Below are 24,316 nucleotides of genomic sequence, written 5' to 3' on the forward strand. Positions count from 1 at the left end.
TGTTCCTACTTTTGTAACTGCATTAGTTTGCTTTCTGAATATTGGGGTAAAATGACACCCAAAATAATTTCTAATTATTTTACTAGTTGTCCTCACTGAACGCAGCATCTTGAGCACAATACAGAAGGAAGAAGGGGAAAGCTGTCTGTTGGATAACCAGAGTGATAATATACAGTACAGGAAACTGCTGCTTGGAGCCATCATTCTGCCAGACACCAGGGCTATGTGAGGCTTTACCTATCTCTGGTACAGAGAAGAGGCAGCTAGCCTTTCCTCAGCTCCCACACCTTTATAATTCTCTTCCATTCCCAACTACCTTAAGCTTTCACCAAACACCAATTCAAGCTGAAGTCAAAAAGCAAATGAAAACAGAGGGAGGAGTCTTCCCTTACTCTGCAGCTTTTATGCACCATTAAGAGATGAAAGACTCCTGACTACAATCTATGCACACCCTGCAAATTAAATAGCATCCACACAATACTGCCAAGTGAGACTTAATTTGCACTCGGTAGTGTTACATTTGCTCTTTTTCCAAGTCAAAGCTGGATTGCATGATTGTATTTTGCTATTAAAACTAAGCTGTATTACCACTGTCTTTCAGGAGAACCATGCTTTTGGAAAGAAATGATCAGGTGGCAACCTTGCTAAGTAAGCCATATCAAAATACCCCTTTATTAACATGCAGTGTTTAGTCTCATAGAATATATCTTTCATCTATTAAGTGGACAGACAGAAGCTAAAGCAAGCCAGCTGTCAGTGTCATTGATTAGATTTATAATGTAAAACTACAACAAGCAGCTGTCAGTCACATACTGACAGCCATTTTGACTTAAATTCTTCTGGGTGTAGAGCCCGATTTTTTTTTTTGAGGGTGCAACACATGGAAAATTGGACGGAGCTTTCCAAAGTTATCTGTACCAGACAAATGCAAAAGGAAACCTTTAGAAGCGCAAAGGTGAAACTAATAGCATAGAAAACATTTTAGCAAGAATCTGTAAGCTTTTTGATCCTAGCAGACACCTCGCTTAACAGCAGTACCCTTGCACAAGTCTTGCAAATATCACCACAAAACCAAGTAAATTCCATAGTGCTGTAAGCCACTAGGAAAACCAGCAAGAGCCATAATATAATCACGAGGAGATAGAGGCCAGTAGGTTAGTAAACATGCAGCCAAAACCAGAACCTAAGTTTTTGAGTTCCTTGAGAAAAAGAACTTTCTTGAAGTCTTGCAAGGCGTCTGGGTCAGTCAATCTTCACAAGTCATGGGCTTTAATCCAGCTTGCACCCTCTTTATTTGCCAGTATTCTGAAGACTTCCCTAAACCTTATTTTTGCTGAAGCCCTTATAGGTAAGGAAAGTAATCATGCTGCAATTAGGACTCCTATTAAGATCCACTTTTCAAAAGCACATTGCACACACTGCAGCAATGTCTAAATGTAATAAACTCAAACATCAGACAATCTGCTCTGCTACTTAACTTTCGTAAGGCAGCAAAGTGATGCTGGATCCTTCAGTGAGAACTAGATACACTCAAATTTATAATCCAAGTTTTCTGATCAGTTGGAACGTTTTCAAGTAAGCTTTTCCTGAACTGGTTTTAATTTTACACACTTTGCTTCAAGGAAATTCAGTGGCCAACCAACACCGAGTATCTTGTCTAAGCATACTGGAACTGTAAGGAATTCTAACTGCTTATTTCGAGTCCTTCTGAACACTTAGTCTCACGTCATTTGCTAAAATTTTCCATTCATTATTTTCATCCAATTATTAATATTTATGTGCATGACTAAATCAATAGGCTACAGAAAGTCTGACCGAATTCCACAGATAATTTGAATGATTGGTTGGAAAACCAGGCAGGTGACATTTATGTGCAAATATTACCCATCATCTGCTTTAGCTGATGAATGGTTCATGATGTGCTAGGTTATACATGAAGTATGTGCAGCCTGATACTGGAGTCTACTGGTAGCTTTGCAATACTGCCAAAATGCAATTAAGTGTAAGTAAGGATCTCAGCAACAGAACAAGCACATAGCAGCTTACTACGTACTTAGTAAATATGGGAATTGGACATGTAAAAAGATTTCAAACATTTCAATGCAAGATACTTCTGTGCTGCCTTGCTTAGTAATTAAGCAGTTCAAGCTCAAAATGAGCTCAAACTGCATCTTCCATAGGAGTGTATGGATAAAATTAACTGCAGCCTGGGAGACAACGGTTCTGAATCCCTGTTACAATTCAATTCTTAACCATACTGCACGTAAAAAATGAGGCAGGTCTTTTCCAAAGCACTCATTTGCAATTTAAGGTGCAAGGCAAATCCACTTTTGAACTTATTACATTTCACGGATCAAATGGAGTTTATATTTGACATAATCATAGAAAACTCCCCTGCTGCCTAGTGCATCCCAAATGCTGAATTTTATCATTTGAAGAATAGCTAGACAAAAATTGTATTAATTACAAGTTAGCATTAGTATGACAGACAGCCAATGAGAAAGTCAGCAGATAAGAAATTAATGAGAAAAATACAGCAAGAATCTTACCTTTAGGTCAAGATGAACCACATTGTTTCTGTGCAAGAATGAAACTCCTTCTAAGATCTGCTTCATAAGTCGTTTAACGTCCTTTTCTTTGAAGGCTTCCTCTCTTTCAGCTACACACTGGTCAAAGATTTCACCTCCGGCAGCACTATGGAACAATATGAATTTTACTATTTCAAAGACTAAGTTATAGCACCCATTTTGTTCTACTTGCACTATTTTATTTAGAGTAAGCAACACCAGTGGGCAGTAACATCCAATAGTGTTATTTTCAGTTCTTAAACATTTGGCAAGCTTTTACAGCCCAGGAAGGCTTCTTTGCTTTATTATTCTTTGGAGAGAAGCAAAGACCTTAGTCACTTAGGTTAGAGAATGTGAATGCTACAGAAATGTTGAGGACTACTTTGGAATCACTACTGATCGTGCTTTTAGATGAATGCCACATTTGTTTAAGGGCAGTGTATACATAACAGATGTGCCTTTCACCATAGCTATGAAACTACATGGTCATTTGGCCAAGGTAAGCCTTTGTGAACACAAAGCAAAACAGCTCCACCCCCATCCTCCTAAAAACACTCTGCACATACACAAAAGACTCAATGTAAAGTCTATAATTGCGCTGTTTCTGAAGTCTGTGGCATAGAGGGATGCATTAAGTTTCTAAACAACTCATCTAAAAACACTTGTGAAAATCTTAGCTCTCCACTTGCATCCTCATCTTTTGTTTCTAAATGCTTAAATAAATAGCAAAGTAACAAAAAATATAAAAATAACTAGAAGTGAATGAATGTTTTTAAAGTACTCTGAAGCCACATAACCATGCAGCATTAGAATTAAAATAAGCAGAGCAGAGGCTCCATCTTAAAACAAGAATGGGCGTAAGAGCATTGGAATAGGGCCACGTTGCATTACTACCATTGTCGAATTACCACTATGAAATCAGCACATACACACTTTGTTCTGCATGAAGTTCTATAACAGGCCCTTGGTGAAAGATGGTGAAAGGCCTGAGGACAGCGTCTTCTCCAGTTACCCCAAACTGTGACATGCCAAACACGACTTTTTGTACAAGTGTTAATCTTTATTGATGCGTAGCCACCTACTCTGCCTTTGCTTGCACTTTTCTAATGAATTACATTACCTGGGCAATCCAGAAGACAGAGGCACATCCAACATGAATGCTACAGGAAATGAGATTTCTAACAATGGTGCCTTTGGATTATGGACCCCAAGAAAAAGAACACTTTAATATACTCCAGTTTTCATTTTGCCTATACTATGCTGCTACAGTCCTCATGGTTTATACAGCAAGTTTTTGCCTTCCCAGATATTCTTATTACTGTGATGTAAAATTCTCCCTGCAGACAGTCTTATAAGCAATATGAACTTAGAAGAGGGTTACATCTTAACACTTTAGAGTTTCCTGTTTCTGTTCTGGGTGCTGGTAACTGGCACAGCAATACGATTTGATTTATTAAACTAAGATTTTCTTTGAGAAATGTTCATTAAATTATTTTTCTTCAAAGAAGAGAAAGCTCAAATATAAAATGAGGCTTTCAAAGGAATATGAATACTTTAATTGCTCTAAAATATCTGCATATGCCTGACACTATCACATCTTTCTTCAGCACATTTGGAATTCAAAGAAAAAATTCGTAATATTTCAGCTTTGACTGCGATTCAGATATTAATGACATTTCAAAACTGGACATGGGCCAGTTTCTTCTAATATTCTAAACCAAGTTCCTTTAAAAAGCAACATCAATTGGAACTTCAAGACAGGGATAGAAATAAAGGCCACTGTAATCAAGAAATCAAAGTTTCTACTTCAAATATGCAACAAAAGTTTCTTGGAAGAATGATTTATTTCCTTGTAGCAGTAAATTATCATGGACATACAGTGATAAGATCTACTACCAAAATTGCTAACATAATGTGTTTTACAGTAACAGCCCTAGGATTTTGCTGGTGTAGCTCTGCCACCTAAAATAAGCAAAACAGTACTTCTCCTACTTGATTCTGTGAAATCTGATTTAAACCCAAAACCTGCTGTTGCCAATCAGGGATCACACTGAATACAGACACAGATGAAAACTCAGCAAAGGGTAAGCCTTACAAAGCCCTGTTTGCTCTGTGTCTACCTGGTAGACATCTGTTACAATTAGGTTACACTGATAAGCAAATTAACATTGAAGTAGGCACCAAGCTAAAATTTAAGCTACGTAGAATACTGTACTTAAAGAACTTCAAATTAAATATGTTAAAAGTGAAAGCAATGCCAGTTGAAGGAGACAATGTCCCATCACTGAAATCAAGAGGTAGCACTACCCAATGGGATTAGAAAACACTCAATTCAGATGACTTTTAAAAGGTATTTCAGTACTTCCCAGTACTTCTGCAGATTCCTAGCTTCATCAGCATTTGTAAGAGTGAGACAAGCAAATAGGGCCCTTACACATTCATACCCACTTCATTACTTAGGAAAGAGAGCTATTCCCAGCTACCATAGGCAAATATGCTCAGCATTACACCACAGTTTCATTTTTTATCAACTTCACTATTTAGGATGCAGCTGGAATAACTTCTTCCAGACAATTCCTTCTTTCCAAGATTACCATAATGAGACAAGTAACTAGCAACCCTTTACAAGAACACGGGAAATTTGTTACTGCCAGCCTGTTCCGTGTATTGTTACTGGGGAGTGAGCTTAACTGATTCCCTTAAGCAAAACAGGCAGTGGTTCTGAGCCAACCCAGTCCCAAGCGTTGGGAGTACGGTGTCAAAACAAACTCCAGAAAGGTTCTCCCACACACCTATGCCAAATTTTGACAAGCTCCTTAACAATAGTTTCAACTCTGTCGTTTTGCATTCCCTAGCTAGAGCTCAGGGCAAAAAAAATATAATCCATATACAGAAGGGATTAAAAGATCTGTGTCCTGATTTCGGCCGGGGTAGGGTCAATTTTCTTCCTAGTAGCTAGGAAAGTATTATGGGCATGTCATTGCAATGCTTTCTGAAAACATGCAGACCAAGAGTTCGCTGGTGTTCATCACATTTACCCATTTGTCCTCTGAGAACACACTTTTCATTAAGCTGCCTCTTTTCGAACGGTCATTATGAAACAGCAACTTTGCAAACCACTGAGTACCCCCACCCACCTCCACAGAAAGCGTTCCTAGGGGATAAAAGCAAAGAATTGTCCTTAGGACAAGAAAGTCTTTAGGAAAACAAGCCATCAGCCTGAGAAAAGAATTGATAAGGAGATATTTAAGAGCACAAGGCTTGGAAATGCAGTGTTGCTTGGAATGTGTTATTTCTCCAGTGCACGCGCCCTCAGCTCGGTGTATGGTAAGTGCAAGACACAAGAACTTTTTCCAAACTTAAAAGCTAAGGCAACCAGAATTCTTTAGCTATTCTGCTTATGAAAGCACTGTTGTGCTATTAACTTCTCTGTAGTTTCAAGTGAAATCTAACTGCTCTTCATCAGTGAAAAGCATGCTAACACTTTATTACTGCTTATCAGCATAAAGGAGCTAAAAGTCATTTGGAAGTCTGGAGCATTAATCTTTGTTACAATCATGTTGACTTTCAATTCAGTGGAGACTGCTTATCTTCCTTGAAACATATCTTAACAATGCACTGGATGAAATTCAGCATCCGACCTCTTTCAAGTGCCCTTACAGTACACGAACACAGTCATTTAGTGTATCATTAGAAAAAGGTTGAACAAATGGAGTTCAGTGCAGCAGAGAAAATTAAACATTCCCCCAGCTTTAATGGGTCAGGTTCGTCTTTTAAAAGACTCAGAAGTGCTAATCCTTGGAGCACAGATACATGGACAAGTTGCAAGAATACACGTCATTTCAAATGCTGAGTGCGACCATATACAGTCTGCAAGACCCCGAAATTTACTTCCTGAACCTTATTCTCTGTCAAAAGCCTTTCTGGAAAAGGTTTTCTTTGGAAGAAAAATGGAAATTCATCTGCTGTTACAAAAAGATCAACCCAAGGTGTTTGTACTGCTATCGGCAAAGGAGGTTCACATTCACCACTGCTGACAGTCATACTCCCCTTCTTTCCTTGGCTAGGCATACTAGTAGGTTGTAAGCAAGACGTAAGTTTACTGTATTTTTTTCCAGTGTAAGGCTACCACAACATACCAATGTCCACAAAACCTGAGAAAACTTTAAATCCATCTCTGGTGAGAGGACATAGAATCATAGAATAGTTAGGGCTGGAAAGGAACTTAAGATCATCAAGTTCCAACCTCCTGCCATGGGCAGGGACACCTTACACCAAACCATGTCACCCAAGGCTCTGACCAGCCCGGCCTTGAACACCACCAGGGATGGAGCATTCACAACCTCCCTGGGCAACCCATTCCAGTGCCTCACCACCCTTACAGTAAAGAACTTCTTCGTTATAGCCAATCTAAACTTCCCCTGTTTAAGTTTTATCCCCATTACCCCTTGACATACAGGAAGAGAAACATCCAAATGCCTTAAGTTGTACATACTATTCTTTTAAGTTCTGACTGATTGTCAGACAAATGCCTTTTCTTAGAGGGGTGTCTTAACCTTTTAGATCAGGCCACCCAAGAACTGCATGAAACAGAAGCAAAAGGTAACCAACACCATTTGAGAAGTTTTCCCCTAAAACCTTTTGAAGAGCTCCAGTCTTGCTTTAGGTCTGCCATTTAGAACAACTTTGTCAATTACTGCAACAGACAAGATGCAAACATCGGAGCAGCACCGTTATTTCTGATTCCAGTGGGTTTGCTTCAAGTTCTATCTGTTGAATCCCATGACAAATGAATCATTTCTGGGCAGCAGATTCTGACCAGTCACACCTCCAGTAAGTAAGACAGTAACATCCAAGGCAACACAAGCAGTAACGTTATCCAGGTACAAATATATAGGTGATAAAAGCACTTCATCCAGCATATCCAGTAAACCCTGACTGTGCCTTCAACACGATAAAGACAATGTTTTTCACTTTTGTTAAACTAAATATAACAAAATTCTACTACACTTATACAAGATCCTGGCAGGTAATTACTCAGTTCACCTAAATACACTTAAGAGAATTAATTTTCAAGTTACACATACAAGTTTCTGCACTGACTCACTAATATCTTCTATCTGTCCCATAGATGTATAAACATATGGTGATGAACACTTACAAAAATGCCAGTTGTTAAGCATTAGATGTTCTTTTGCTCTTTCTTTCAAAAGAAACTCGAAAAGCCAAGTTATTAAATTTGCTTTTTTCCTTTTATATGTGATGTGTCAGGTTTCCCAGACTGCATCCCTACAAGTCCCATTTTCTTTTTCATCATTCATTCCATTTTCACTGAAACACAGAAACATGGCTGGCCCACAGGTTAGGTCCAGGCTTTACATACTACCCATTCGGACTTAGCACTTCAATGCCTACTTAAATACTCTGTTTAAGGTTTTGTGACAACAAACAGAAGTCAGAAACTGTTGTCAGGGTGGATGCAGACAGCCACTGATTTGCTGTCCTGGACCTGAAGCCAACACCGTAATGCCTCATTGCTTCCCATTGTTCAGAACATAACAGACAACAGTTAGAGGGCAACTTTATTTTCCATCAAAAATTGATACTGCTGGAAAGACAACCCTCCATGTATCATTAGTATTTCTCTTCATAAAGGCAAAGCACTAGGTGTCCCTTGCACACCTTAGGATTCAACATAGAATCATAGAATCATAGACTGGTTTGTGTTGGAAAGGACCTTAAAGCTCATCCACTTCCAACCCCCCACCACAGGCAGGGACACCTTCCACTAGAGCAGGTTGCTCCAAGCCCCGTCCAACCTGGCCTTGAGCACTGCCAGGGATGGGGCAGCCACAGCTTCTCTGGGCACCCTGTGCCAGCGCTTCAGCACCCTCACAGGGAAGAACTTCTTCCTTACATCTAACTGAACTTCTCTTTAAACCCATTTAAACCCATTGCCCCTTGTCCTGCTGCTATAGTCCCTAATGAAGAGTCCGTCTCCAGCATCCTTGCAGGCCCCCTTCAGATACTGGAAGCTGCTCTGAGGTCTCCACACAACCTTCTCTTCTCCAAGGTGAAGAGCCCCAACTTTCTCAGCCCGTCTTCATATGGTGCTCCACCCCCTGATCATCCTTGTGGCCCTTTTCTGGACTTGCTCCAACTGCTCCATGTCCTTCTTATGCTGAGGACACTTGAAAACCTTAGCAGATAAAGTTAGTGGCCAACTATTAAGTATTTGTTTTTCTCCTTCCCAAGATAAAAATCTGCCACACAGGCCATCAAGCTGAACAGAGACTGAAATGCCCTGGAGAAGCTCACAGTCTAGATACATTCTTTAATCCTCTGCATACAGAATGTCAGAAATTTACTAACATTCATACCTGTTTTGTTGCAACATGTCTCTGGAACATGCTGACACTACAGAAGCATCCAGACATATTTGCTGGAGTCACGGGAAGGCTGTTTTTGCAACTGAAACAACACACAATGCTCTATCTGAAGCAAGGTATGACTGATGCTATAAAGCCAATAGTGTTGCTAATTACTGAACAACCTGGTGCCTACTGAACAGCCTGATTAACACTTTGGATTAAAAATGTTTGGAGTTGTAAGAGTATTGAGCTCTAATAGAAAACTAGCAATTTTGCATTAAAATCATCGCCAAATCTATCAGTTGTATCAAGCTTTGGATTCTACTGTTTGTACTACAGACCTATGGGGATCCAGACATTTAAACTGTATTCTAGGTACATCTGTGCTGCTAGTGTTTAAAGCATGTATTTATGAGTCTCCAGCAGTTAAAACTCCAGCAGCTCCGTCACACCTTTGCCTTATAACAGATACTTGAATATTTCATGAATTCGATAAAGGCACAATGAAATTGAAAAAACATGTTCTAGAAGGAAGCTTGCCTGAGCAGACACCGTGTCATTCCATTTCACTGAACTTTAAAGATACAAGTGCTTTTGACTTCTAAACAAGACCAGACCGGGACACGAGATTTCTCAGCATTTCTTCTTTGTATCAAGCGAGGAAAAAGCCATATAAACTAGATTTATCTTAGCAGATAACTTAAGTCACTTCTGAACTGGTGAGCATCACCGTTCCTCCCCTAATTATTTAAAACCCATACAGCTTGCACAGGATCCTAACAGAGTTCAATAGCAACAAGCACTTGGCCCTAGAGGTCAAATATCTAGGCCACTGGTGTATTAGATGGACTGCAGCTGCAGAAACATCCATCTGGACAAATTCAAGGGGAGAAAACCACACAGACAAATGTAGAGTTAAAAGATAAATGTAATTTGAAAAACTCTTCTAGGTCTGAATCCTCTTACTCTCTTTCTTTCCCCAAAAGATAATGATTGAGTTTTTCATTGTAGATCATAAGGGATTTTGATAGTTTCTTTTTAATAATAATGTTGCTTTCAGTATCTTTTTTATAACTGGTAAAAAAAAAAATTACCCCAGATTTTACCCCATCTTTGTTATTGTCAATGGAATACACTTCAGTTTTTGAACACATGCTCACTGCTTCTTTCCTCTTCCTTTTTTACAAGTAGGGAGCGTACATAGTTCTTATTTCACTATGATTTATCTACATAAACCGTAGTTCAGCTTCTTACAATACTGATTTTCAGTATTCAGCCTGGAGAAGAGAAGATGCATGGAGACCTCACAGCAGCCTTCCAGTATCTGAAGGGGGCCTATAGGGATGCTGGGGAGGGACTCTTCATCAGGGACCGTAGTGACAGGACAAGGGGTAACGGGTTAAAACTGAAACAGGGGAAGTTTAGATTGGATATAAGGAGGGAGTTCTTTGCTGTTAGGGTGGTGAGGGACTGGAATGGGTTGCCCAGGGAGGTTGTGAGTGCTCCATCCCTGGCAGTGTTCAAGGCCAGGTTGGACGAAGCCTTGGGTGAGATGGTTTGGTGTGAGGTGTCCCTGCCCATGGCAGGGGGGTTGGAACTGAATGATCTTGAGGTCCTTTCCAGCCCTAACTATTCTATGATTCTATGATTCTTAGCAATTCTTTTGGAACTCAAGCAAGTGTAACGGGCAAGCAAAGTATTTTCACATTATTCATATTGACACACAGTATTTTTACATTATTAGTTTAAAACAAATCCTGCAGAAGGTTATTCAGGAATTATTACTAGTACTTACTATTCCAGGACTAAAATCATCTCTGTTGCAGTTTCATAAACTTCGTGCAAGTTGATGACCCAAAGGTTGCATTGTGCCAGCTCAAGGACTGCAATTTCATGGATTATTTCCATCCGACAGTCTTGGCCCTTTCTTCTTTTTCTCATGAATTTTGCTGCAAACTCTCTTTCAGTGTCTTTCTGGATGCACTTCTTCACCACTGCAAACTTGCCCCTGAAATTAAAGAGGAATTTAAAGTTAATTTTAAGTCCCTTAGTGACAAATTTAGTATTGCCCTTATAAATTAACACCTCAGGAAGCTTGAGCTAAATTGCCATTAATGGATACATTTAAAATGTTCTCAATTGAGAAAGATGTCTTGCTGAGTGATAATCCCTACACTTAAACACCACAACCCAGAATGTAATTTAACCTCCATGAAAAATAAGGGATTAAAACCCCTACCAATTCAAGGAACCTGGATTAAAAAAAAAAAAAACACAGAATGAACAAGCTGTGCTAGGTCACAAGATGAAGTTCTCCTCAAACCTTTCATTTAAAATGCTAACAAAACCGAAGTGTACAGATAGACAACCTATGCTTTGTATGACTATGCCCATAACCCAGTCAGTTTTGCAAAGTATCCCACCACAGTCAAGGCAACAGCAACCAGCACTCTTACTGAATATCTATTTGAAGACCTGTTCCATTTACTATGCAACATCCAGATTCTACTCTGCATTTTCAAAGTCAGCACTTTGTATTTTCACCATAATACTTCTCAGATGATATTTTTATCACTTAACAGGTCTCAAAATCTTAGTCTCACTGTATAAGACACATGGATGATCTTAAAATAAGCAGTTTGGCCAATATAAAGTTTTCTAAGAAGATTTGTGACAATAATGTGAACACACACACTGAACATAGCGCTTAACCCACATTAATGAGCGTCACATCTGACAAAACACACAAGGCATGAGTTACACCAAGCCAGCAGGCTAGCTAAAACCACACTGCAGCACTTGCGTCACAAGACTTGTCCCACAGCAGTTTGGGCTGAAGTGTCTGCTCTAAACTTCCTTGCAGTAGAGCCCCACCTGCTCCACTTGGTTCCATTTATGCAGTCCTGATATTTTAACTGAAAAGGTCTATTAATTACTATCCGTCATCTAATGCAATAATGAATTCTCATTCTTTGAAGTACAGCAATCTTGTTTTAAGTCTTACCATACAGGTATAATGTTCATCAGACCTAGCAGCCTTCCAGTATCTGAAGGGGGCCTACAAGGATGCTGGAGAGGGACTCTTCATCAGGGACTGTTGTGATAGAACAAGGGGTGATGGGTTTAAACTGAAACAGGGAAAGTTCAGGTTAGATATGAGGAAGAAGTTATTTACCGTAAGGGTGGTGAGGCACTGGAATGGGTTGCCCATGGAAGTGGTAAATGCTCCACCCCTGGCAGTGTTCAAGGCCAGGTTGGACAGTCTTTGGTGACATGGTCTAGTGTGTGGTGTCCCTGTCCATGGCAGGAGGGTTGGAGCTGGATGATCTTAAGGTCTTTTCCAACCATTCTATGATTTTTATGTAAAAATCTTCTTATAAAGCTGCAGGAATAGCTTGGAGATCTTTATTCTTTCCTGAACTTACTACAGAGTTGCTGAAATCAAAATAAGCATCCTCATCTGGTTTGGTATACAATGACATGAGGTTTACCTCTCCTAATCTCCAAGCTGAAGCTCACAGAATTAACTCATTCAGCTCATGTCAAAGTTTTCACTCTCACTGCTCCCAACCAATTGGCATAGTGCTATCCATGAAATGTAACTGCTGAAAGAAGTTGTGGCCAGCTAGCTTTCAATAGGCATTTGTTTCAAAATTACCCAGTCTAAATGAAGGAAGTCAAATAAGCACCCACAAAGTGGGTATTTGCTAAGCAATCTCACTAAAATAATTGGACGTGTAACCACTGATACAGCCACAGCTATTCCTCTAGGAATAATATTTTGCATAAGCACATAGTATCTACAGCACAGTGTGTGTTAAGACTAGATCAGAGCACAGCCCAGATGTCTATGAAGGCACACAAACAGTAAGAATACGCTTTCAATGTCCTGACTGCAATTTTTGGGGAGAAAGTTCTTAATTATTAATATGTCCATTAAGACAACATTATAGCTTTGCCTGAAAATACCTGAAAAATAGTATTATAGGATTTCACACCACTAGGAAGGTCAAAAGATTACTATAAAATGTGTTCATCAAGACAGAGTTACCACAGAAGGAACAGACACCTAAATGCTAACAACCTGCTAGATGTCTGGTACACATCTATCAAAAACCACGTTGGAAGAAACGTGTATAGTAGAGACAGCTCATCAGAAAACATAGGAATGTGCTAACAATGCTTCTGATCCCCAAAATATTGCAAGGATAACGTGTATTTTAGCTAGATTTCTAGGAAGCTTGTGACATTAGTGTTGCAGCTACAAGTATAAATATCCCTCCAGTACTGCAATCTTAACCACAACAGGGAGCAACCTTCCCTATGGAGCCAGTGAAAAGGGTTTTAAGTTATTCCAAACAAAGACATGCATCTGTGACATTCATGTACAATCTAAAGCTATGCATTTAGCAAAATGGTTGAAATCCTTGCTGGAATTTTTAGCACCAAAACCAGTACAAGAATAAAACCTAGCAATTACGCTGACAAGTAAAAACCCAACAGATAAAAATAAACTGAGATACTACAAGATAAGCCCTTTAAAAGCAAGTTATTTTAATACCTGGTAGATACTAAGCTTCTGTACCAAAAATCTAGACCCTTGCCTTGGTTCAGCCTTCGCTGTTTTCCTTAAACAGTCTCTGAATGCAGTTTCCTTCTGGCTGTATGTTGCCTTTGCACAGGGTCAATAGCTTTTAATTCTAGCAGCAGTGAAGGGCCTAGAGAAAGCAGGTTAGGGAAGTCTGAAATCTCTATAATACAGCTTTCAAGAAGCACTGCGTTGTTTTGCATTACATACAAAATCTATCTGGGAGCAAGTTAATTAGCCTAATGAGTACCAATGCTGCCGATTCATGGCACATTAGTCACTATGGAAATGAAACAGTATTCACGGGGCAGCAAGGAACAGCAAGAGCCACCACTGTGTGTGGTCACACATGTCATGTTCGGCTGAGCTGGCCAGAAGCCTGATAGGTGACGCCATTAAAAGGACAGGTTACACGGGAGTTTAGCCAGCTGACAAATACTAATTCTTAGTTGTTTCAGACCAAGAATCCTGCCCAGATTCCTTTTGTCTATACCTATAATTAGAGCTGCTAGAACTGTTGCCTGTTAGAACTCATCTGTTCTGAATACAATCCCAAAAAAGATCAAACTTGACAAACCTGATGCTTATAAGTAGTAGAACTAATTTCTGTGCGCCAGTCTAGATCCATGCCTGAGACAATTTCAGAGCTCGGATCCAAAGAGACCTTCCACTGTATGGTTAGCCCAAACGAGAAATTTATGAAAAATTGCTTTTTGATAGAGACAGAATAGTAGATAAGATGGATAAAAATATGCTTTCCTATAAAGTATATTGCATACACTTCATCTTTGCTTTTCTTTAAATGCTGCTTTTCAGAACTCCTTATAAAACAAATAATCTACTGAATAGTGAAAACTCTGTTAGAACAGAGCATTGCTAGTTTGGCTGTCTTGAGAAGAGCTGGCGGCGAGAGCACTGCATTGAAGGAAGAACAGTTTTGAGAGGAAACGGGCAAATGCTCATTTCCCAAGTTGACAACTGATTACCAGTCATCCCAACACAAACAAAAATGCTTTGAAGGCAGACATGAGTAGGAAAGTAGAATTTGTTCTCAGTCCTCACAAGAGTCTCATTCAAGAATTATGGTTTAAGATAAATCATATCTGATTACAAAGAAGCTCAATGTCATCTTTTCAGACTGTCAACAGAATTAGCATTGTTTCATCTGGCATACATTGTGGCTTAAAGGAAAAGCCTCAAATCACAAATCAAGTGTCAAATCAGGTAAGCAGGAACACTCATGTCACATCGGTTAATTTTGGTTGTCATAAGCTCAGAAGAGCAGAGAACAAGCCTTACTTTAAAGAGTATTTTTCAAGTGACCTATAAAACACTGTAACAAATGCAGGAATAACTGCATTTCCTGTGGAGACATTTACTTTTTGTAAAGCTCAGAAAAGTTTTGAGACCCACAAAACTACGTGCAATTTATTTCATAACTCATACTCATTTTCTAAAGTGTGTTTTTTTTCCATACAATTCCCAATTTCCAAACAGCAAGGTGCAGGGATTCCATTTCTGATGTTCGTGAATAATTTACTCACATAAAATTATTCCCAAATGGTGGAACCAACTACTTGTAACTCTTCATTTTAACCTCTTTCTCACTTCCACTTAAGTTCCACAACTGTTTCACCCTAGCTGCGCTACCGCAGAGGGGAGCTGCGGACCAAAGTGTGATAGCATATGCGTTCTTACTGATGCACAAAATCATACAAGTGCCATGTACTACTAAGACACACACATTACTGAAAGTTACTTGAGAAATAGGGAGCTCGTGTCAGAGTTCGTGGGTAACAAAAGAAGTAAAATATTCAAAGACATGGGTTATCTGCATGTGAAACTACAGAGTGCTCCATCAATGAGCTGAAGAATTAACTAACAATCTAGTAAGATTTTGTGTGAACTTAGTTTTTTGTTGATGAAAAAGAGCAAAGCAACTAGATTCAGTTATCCTAGACTCTTTAAGGAAGTGCTAGGTAACACAAAATACACTGTTCCCCACTTTACAGTATAATTATGGCTTAAACGCAGATGGTAAGGGGAAGAACAGTTAAGCAATTGGTGTTTTGTTCTCTGCAAAGGTTACATCACTTCAAACTAACCTAGCTCAAGCTAGCACGTTCTGAAAACAGACGTCCGAGTGAGTTGATGGGAAGTGGCACCTTTACAACATCCATTAGAGGTTTGATGTTAAACATCATGCAGATTAAGATTTGTGTGAGAGTATTCCGATTTTGGGACAGTACAATTCATTAAGGCTGTGAAGACTAGCCCAAAATTTCATTTGTTAAAATATTTCATTACAAAACCCCTGCCATTTCCATGTCCTCCTAAGCAGCTTAAAAGAACTTTTCCAAAGTAGCCATTATATAACCATATTTTGGGGTATTTTTCCTAAATTAATTCGTTTTGCCTAGCAGCTATATTTTGAGAGACTTGCAAATGCCTGTTCAACTACTGAATGAGGCAGCAGCCTTTTGAAGCACGTAAGCTTTACATTCTCAAAGCAGTTGCTGTGAGAACCTGTGATCAGGTTCCTCCCAGGCTCATTGACACTTTCAGCAATACTTTCCCAGGAATTTCACTCCCTAACATGCCACTAGTGGCCAGCAGCCCCACTACCTCCCTTCCCTGCACTGCTAGAACTACAGCGCTTGAGTATTTTGCCATGTTCCCCCCTCTTCCTGGGAGGAACACATAGGTGTGTTCTTCACACACAGCTGACAAGGGAACAGAAGGCAGTGGCTCCCAGTGCCATGGGGAGTTCCACATAAGTGCGCTGACTGACTGATTGGAGGCCAAAAAGCACACAAACCTGCCGAGTTCATGCAGCTACCCTGCCCTCAAAGGCACTAAATCTGCTTTCTTTACTCTCCCCACTGTCATGTTAAAACACAACTCATAAAAATGTTTTATTCTCAAAGTTCAGCTTTTCAGTTGTTTCCCTAATTGTGAGTTTCACAGAAGGTATAAACGCTTTCATTAGCAAATTTTCATTACCAGATCACAAGTAAAATCGTGTTGTGTGCGCAAGGACTGCTCTTCATCCGAGACAAAAACCTGTCATATCTCGGTGCTAGTTTGTCAAAGTCCTTTCTAAAGATACACCCTAGCCGTAAGTAGAGACTTGCACACTTTATGAACAGATAAAAGTGAAACAATTCCTGCTAAGCATTCACTATCAATAAAATGAGATAGTTACAAGAGGCAGAGAGACCTTCTGTTTACCACTCATGTTCTGTCACGAGATAGCAAAACCAAACATTTTAATGTCTTTGAGCTGAAGTATCCACTTCTTTTAATCCAGATGTAGCAAGAAAAAAAGCATTCAGAATTGTTGAACAAAAACGCAAGTGCATACATTGAAGTACATTGACTTCTATACTCTAAGAGAGAAGACGGTGAAAGCATTTGTGAAGTTGAGGAGAAAAAAAGGCATAGTCTGAAACGAATTTGTGCAATTGTTACACAAAACCAGGACAAAGAGAACAGTCACTTAACTACAGGTGCAACATCACAGCCTACATGCAAAGATCATCTTTACATGTATTCTGGTCAAAAGTGACTCCACACAAAAAGCCTGCTGGGATTTACTTGTTTAAACTGCAGAATAAGATTTACTGTGGAACTTCATTCTTGTTCACGGTGTAAAGCTAACTGCTTCAGTTGTACTTGTGTGTGCCTGAGGGAATCTTCATCCAGTCTATCTTCTGATTAAGAGAAACTTAATCAGAGACACCAGCTTGAGGAGAAACTCTCAATCTGCAGCAGAACTGCAAAATACCTTTAGTGAAAAGCCACCGGATCTCCAAATAAAAGGCCTGGAGCAGCAGTGATACCAGGACACTCTGTGCTGTGCTGCTCCTACGCCTTCTTGGCTGCTGCTTAGAATTCAGGCTGTTTCATAGCCTGTATTTAGTCAGCTTCAGTTTCCAAGCCCTGGACATTGTGGTCACATCATGCTAAAAGAAGTTTTCTCACTTGATGGGAAGTTTCTCCCACCTGCTTCCCATGCGAATGCTTTAGGCCACTATGTTTAAACAGGTATTATCCTATTAGTGCACCAGAGCTACTAAGTGAGCATTAAGTTGACACCTAGGCAACCTAAAGTATTGTTACTTACAGCAGGTACATTTGCTTTGCAACTCCCCCTTAGCTCCGAAGGGGCTGGTTCTGCTGCTGTATAGGCTGAGCTACACAGCCAGCACAACTTGCAACAGAACATACATTAAGGAGGGCATCTTGTCATAGATCCTGTGGTATTTCATCTAATCTCTGGTATTGGAATACTCTTTAGATAAAGCACATGTGATTGTGAATAAGGATACTGTCATTCTTTGGTAAGAAGTGACAATTTCAGGCAAAAATACTGAAAAAAAAATATACTGAAAAAAAAAAAAAACTGGTTTCAGTGGTGCTGAAATGCCATACATGTAGTTCCTGAGAGGCAAAAAGCTTCTAACAGGGCTTTCAGTCTGAACCCTTGCTATCTGCCAGGCGTTGAAATTACACATTGATTAAACCTTACATGTGGAATCACTTTCAAATCCATGTTTTTAACCAGCTTTTTAGTTCTTCGAAAAACTCCACCAACTGGATTATTCTCAAGCACACGCGACCGCAACCTCGTCTCCTCCAGACTCGCTTTCCTCCGTCTCACAGCTTAAGGAAAAACAACCCAAACGGGCAGGTTTCTGTCTCCGCTGGAAACCCGGGGCAATGCTCACTGCCCACACGGGCTCCGGGGAACAGCCAGCTCCGCAGGGCCGGGGTGACACGTTCAGCGGGAGGAGGGACGCGGCCAGCAGCTGGGGTACAGCTGCGCTGACAGCTGCCGCCCCGCACCCGTCCCAGCGCAGCCGAACACCCAGGGCACGTCCTGCGAGCTCACCCCAGCAGGGAGATGCCAGCAAGGGCTGGCACGGCAGGGCAGTGCCCCCACCTTCCCTTCCCTTACGCCAGCTCTAATGGGGCTCGGACGGGCCAGCAGGTGAAACCCTGCCGCACAGCGGGGAAGAGGTGCTCCGCCGCGGGCACCCCCTCACGCCCAGCGCCTGGAGCGGGTCCTGCCGGCGGGGATGGCCGCCGGGCACCCCTCCAGCCCTCGCTCACCTGCCGAGCTCCCTGCCGGGGCTGAGGCTGTACCGCTCCTGGAAGGACTCGGTGCGGATGGGCGTGCGGATCTCCGTCAGGAAGCCGCCTCGCCGCCGGCCTCGGCCGGGAGCGGGCTGAGGTGGCGGCGGTGGCCGGTCATCGCGGGCGCGGCCGGGTGGCGGCTTCTCCTCGGGGCTCATGGCTTCTCCCGTGGCAGGCGGAGGTCGCGGCGGCGCTCCCGCTCCGGTGCTCACCGCAGCGCCGGGACTCGGGCCGGGCTCCCCTCAGGCCCCGCGGTGAGCCGCCCGCCGCTGCCGCTGCTCCGCGAGCTCGGCCGGCAGCACGCGCCGCGCCGAGGGGGCGTGGCTAGGCGGGGAGCCCCGCCCCTTGAACGCCTCACCTTGGTGGAAGGGAGGGCAGCGAGGGGCGGGGCGCGGCGCCCGCAGGGACAGGAGGGTGGCGCCACCTGCCGGCGGCCGCTGGAAGCGAGCAGGGGCGTTAAGGTGCGGGCGGGAGGTGGCCGCAGCGATGGCGTTCAGGGCTGATAAAGCCGAGGTGAGGATCTGAGCCCAGCGCTCCCGCCCGGCCAGGCACGGGCTTGCCTTCGGATCACGCTTCTCTTCGGCCTGGCCGGCACGGGAAGTCTCTCAGGTGTGCCCTGAGGGAGCGCCTCAGGGCTCCCTCAGAAGAGCGAAGCCTGAGGTAAAACCGCAAAGGCTGGTCGTACGGGGCATGTCCGAACGGTGACACAGCGCTCGGGCCCATCGTGGGGACACTGGGATGCGAGGCTGAAGGAAGGTGAGCACGAAAGGGGCAGCAGCAGCTTGGAAGGGGAGAAAAAACCTGAGCCCTGGATGAAACCTCGGCCTCTGCGGTGGCTAAGGCACAAGCTTCAATTAAGCCTTTCCCGGCGCTGGGGCATGATTAGCTCCTCTCCTCCACACATGCCTGAGCTTAAACGTCCCTATGAGGTGTGCAGGAACTGCCTCCAGCCATCCGTCTGTGGGACGGTGGAAATTGCCTCATGGATTCCACATGAGCATAGCTGGAAGAGGCTTGATAAACGGCTGCGCCGCGTGTGCATCACGAGCCCGCTGCCGCCCAGCTTCCCTCCTGCACGTGCCGAAGGGACCTGCTCCTGACGGGCAGTCGCTTATTGAGGCAGTGCTGCAGTGTTTGTCTCCACTGAGGGCACAGGATCTCTTTGCCGACATCCAGAGCGCGGAGAAGAGACTAATGAAGAAACAGGGCAACATACAGGAAAGGATTCAGCCCAAACCCCGATCAGGGATGGGAGTGCAATCGCTGATAAGGCACCTTTCTGGAATTCCCTCCTTCACTTAATGCCAAATCCGATCTGCAGAAATAGTTTAGGAATAAATTCCAGGACCAGTATATGGAGTAATAGAGAGTTCAGGACTTACGGTATCAATGTGCTTTCCACTCAGAACATCACTTAAGTTGTAACAGGGCCTGACTGTTACTGAACAATACCATTGGGATTAAACAGGGGTTAAGAAATCATTACATCTGAAAGTACATCAGAGGTGTTTACTACAGAGAGAAGGTTGTTGCCTGACAGAGCACATCTTGAAAGCACGTTAACCCTAAATGAAGATTTCAGATGCTTAGTTCTTGTGATATTTCCTACTTCTTCACTTGCTTTCACAATGGCATTTTCCTAAGCAAGGGAACCTGCAAAACAATTAACTAAAAGGAATGCAGCTACTGATCCTGGAATATGAACGCACCTTTGTAACACTTTGGGAACACTTCAAAATACTTTGGGATATTTAAGGTTCTCTGGACATATTTTAAAATAAAGTATGACTTTTATATTCTTAAATGCCTTTAAAAATCTCAACTGGTTCTGCTGGGCTTATATTTTTTCACCACGTATGATTATTCTATTCAGATAAATATAAGATATATTTGTATCTAACTTACAGTGAGTTTTGAGTTTATCTGGAATATAGTTCCAGAGTATATTCCTATCTGGAAGTACTTTTATTCCATATAGTATATAAGTTCATCTATTCCCCTTCCATAGGGTAAAAAGTACCAACAACATGAGCACTCTCTTAGAAGAACAGGAAGGAGGATTTGTTGCATTCTTGTAAAGAACTACCCACAAAAGAGGAAGAAAATGGCAAAAAGATAAACTGTGCTTTACTGTCTTGAAAACTGACCCCCCCAAAAAAATCTTTTCCCACTTTTACTATGCACTAGCCTTAGAACAGCCTATGCTTTGCCTTTTGCCAGAGTATTATGGAGCCGATATATGCTGTATTACATTTTCCCTCTAGAAAGGATAAACACACACTTTATGACTCACTGTAGTTCCACCTGTGCATTAAAAAAGCAGTGATGTTAGTTGTAAATACTGCAGCTTAAGCTTGTATGTGCTATTCACACAGGGAGAACCTGTGAATAGGAAACATGCGGATATGAACAATGCTTGATTTATTCAGAGATAAGCTAACAGACACATCTAGACTGGTTGCTCTCATGTCTTACCTACCGATAAAGTAGGTATGATTTTCTTTCTGTTGTTTGGATATTCGGCTTCAATCACTGAAATATTAATAGCTGTTATATGCTCAATTGCATTCAGATGGTACAACAAACATAGATTTCTTCTTGTACAGATAACATTAACTCTTATCTCTTTTTTTCTTTTCTGCCAGGAGCTTCCAAGGAATTCATTCTCATGAGCTCTGTTTGGCCTGGAAGCCGAAAAACACGAGGTGAGGTGGAAGACACCACCACAGGGATTCTGTTTGAAAGAATGTCCTTTTCAGTTTATGTCTGCATGCACTGGAGTGAAAGAGCAATTTCGATTCTGCCCTGAAGGGGCAGATCAAATGTGTTGTGTGGGGACATGAGCTTTGCTCAGTTATACCAGTCTGACTCTAGCTTGATCTTCATGGGACGTTCCTCTTCCCAATATGAATATATTCCAGCAACTTGTACATGAGTTACCCAAAATAATAATAATAATTGTCATCATGGTCTATTTATAACAGAAACATGAAATCTAACCATCCATAGCTCAGAACACATAACTTAAGATTGTTTTACAGGTGCTAAATCCATCATTTCAACTTCCATAATGATAGAAACCCATGATCTTCTGTGTCTGGAATTTCTGCAAGCTGCTTAAGTTCCAGATGAAGTTAGTTATTTGGGTATCTATTTTCTGATGTGATTGTTTTATCTATGAAGCAGCAGAAAGAGTACATATTCCTCACCTGAGTTATTTCACTCCTGTATTCCTCGAATGCTTCCTGCCATCATGTAAAGGCACTTATAGAAGAGCTCTGAGTACCCAACACCACTGCAAAACACTTCTGTACCAACTGAGGATTTTACCAGCTGCAACAAAAAAGCATTACTAGTCTTCACTTTCTAATTTAAGGAAGGAAAGCACAGCTCCACTAAGTGGCAGCACTAGGCACCGTTATTGCCAGCCTCACTGAATTATCTGTGTATTTGTGAGAGATTTAATATAAACTGCTACTTAAATTGCAACAATATGTATGCCTCTTATTTTTTTGCTCATAGGGTTTGATTTCAGCATTCCCAGGACAGATATACTTGGAGAACCTAAGAGTAACCTTACAAAATACTTTCACAGGTTCATATTGCGCAGAAATTTCCACTTGAATATGAACTTTACGTATAATAACATTAATTTACCAGTTGAAAAACACATCATATGGGTCCTCAGAAGTTATACTGGATGGTCCTCAGAGCAGTTTCACAGCTTTTCTTCAGTGCCAAAGCAGTTCCAGACACGGATTCATCTTACACAAATTAGGCAGACCATATTTTACAAAGTCCAGGCTGCTTTACTATTCACCTTATGTCTGTGTCCAGAGCATAAAGATAACCTGTTTCAGTTCGTGCACTAGGATGACTAAAATATATAGCTGAAGCACAATTATAATGTCCAAAAGGCATGTTGCGTGCTTTACATACCACAATAGTAGGGATTAAACTGAGCTCCCACTTGTGTTAATCAGTGCATTTTAGATCACTAAAGCTGTCAACTAACATGCCTAAAGCAGGGAAGATTATATTCAATTGCCAAAGATGCCAAAGCTGTCAATAAACATATCCTCACACATTGTAATTATAATCTTATGAAGTAATTTGTATTACCAATTTCAGTCATTCTTAAAAAGTCACTGATGGGATTGAATGCTAAGACATACCTAAGAGGTATTGAAGTCAAATCACAGCCTGTAACAAAGTTCCTAAGCAGATTCCAGTGCTGCCCCAGCTGCATTCCTGAAAAGCTGTTATCTAAAAACGATGACTCCATGTGGCACGCTGGTTAGGTACCTATACTGCTTTGTGTACAGGCTGAAGCACACTAAATCCTGAAAACAGAAAAACAAGAGCATGTGCCACTTATTTGTTTTTGTACCCTGTTTTTGTACGCTGTTTTGATTCTGGAAGACCAGCATGAGGAAATCCCAGCCAACAATAGTTCTTCAACTACTATCTGTGGTCCATTTTGAAACTGACTAACCAGATTATCAGTGTCCCACAACAGAGTATTCAGAGCATTTTTTTTTTGCTTACAACTGATTAATTTTGTAACTGGGAAAGAAGATAACCCAAACCAATCCTTTATTTTCATGCTGTGCAACTTAAAAGCTGAAGGTATGTCCCTAAAATGTATTACTCTTCACAGAAAGAAAGGCAAAAGTGACCTTAATATTACTATTGCTTAGCATTGATGCAGAAAACTTTTGCATGGAGCTCCACTATCTTCTTATGCCACAGGAGTTAACTAAATTAAATCCTACATGCCAGCAATTCAGGAAAAAAACATCATTGGTTGCAATCTTTGTGTTCTTCAGTGACTTTTGTTCTATTCAGTCTCAAAGGGCACTGTGGGGATGAGCTTCATTTATACTAAAGTTAAAACAAATGTGTTTTACACCAAAGCCTAGTATAAATAAGAATCAAGTCTAGTGTTTCAGATGAGATAATCTATCATTTTTTTTTCTTCAAAACTTATTTCCAAGAGGGTAGGAACTAAACAAACGAAGTCACACGCTCCTCTTTTGATACACCCATGAAAGGTTATTTTCAGGCAAAATTGATTTTGAAGGCTAATAGAATTAAATTAAAAAAAAATAATAAAAGAGTGTGGCTTTGCAGCTCAAGAAGGATCTATGATTAGAGGAGACACAGCAGATCCTTTGCGGCTTTGTCTTCCACTGCTCTCCAGCAATGTTCTCCAGCTATTGTCCAGTCTGGCCTCTTATAGAAGAATGAATGCCAAGCCACAAGTGCATTTATTGTCCATTGTAGCAAAAAACTATGACTTTCCTACCTCAGGGTGGGAAGGGATTATTATAGATTTGTAATGTCCTATGAGATTATGGAGTTTTGTTAGCATACCAGGACAGACATCTGACGTATGTATGGAGGCTTCAAGTGGACTGCTGCTGTGTTTTAACAGAAGTTCAATAACATGTATCATAGAATGGATTCTGGTAAAAGCCACCTAAACTGACACCTCAGATGTACTCTGACCATCAGTACCTCATCTCACTACTTTTTAGTAAATACTGAGTTTTCCTCCCTTCATATGTGAGAGTGTCAAAGGAAAGTAGCTTAGTATCACATGTGCCCTTTCCTTCCACTTTCTCCTCACATACATGAACAATCACACA

The 24,316-nt window shown here is 41.3% G+C and overlaps 1 protein-coding gene and 1 long non-coding RNA gene across 2 annotated transcripts in view; one reads left to right on the plus strand and one right to left on the minus strand.

Annotated features, from left to right (window-relative positions):
• The window catches only part of STK17A (serine/threonine kinase 17a), a 29,123-nt gene extending 10,134 nt beyond the window's left edge, over positions 1–18,989 (minus strand). Inside the window, exons 1-3 of the mRNA XM_065665697.1 lie at positions 18,642–18,989; positions 10,734–10,946; positions 2,550–2,694 (exon numbers count right to left, since the gene is read on the minus strand). Coding sequence (XP_065521769.1) covers positions 2,550–2,694; positions 10,734–10,946; positions 18,642–18,823 — 540 coding nt within the window. The 5' untranslated portion in view covers positions 18,824–18,989. The remainder of the gene's footprint in view (positions 1–2,549; positions 2,695–10,733; positions 10,947–18,641) is intronic.
• Positions 18,990–19,116: 127 nt separating this feature from the next.
• On the plus strand, positions 19,117–22,157 carry LOC136007660 (uncharacterized). Its single transcript, XR_010609790.1, has 2 exons — positions 19,117–20,447; positions 21,311–22,157. It is a non-coding gene; the product is annotated as an uncharacterized LOC136007660 (long non-coding RNA).
• Positions 22,158–24,316: the final 2,159 nt, after the last annotated feature.

This window comes from Lathamus discolor, chromosome 2 (assembly GCF_037157495.1).
Source record: "Lathamus discolor isolate bLatDis1 chromosome 2, bLatDis1.hap1, whole genome shotgun sequence".
In the NCBI taxonomy this organism is placed as follows: Eukaryota; Metazoa; Chordata; class Aves; order Psittaciformes; family Psittacidae; genus Lathamus; species Lathamus discolor.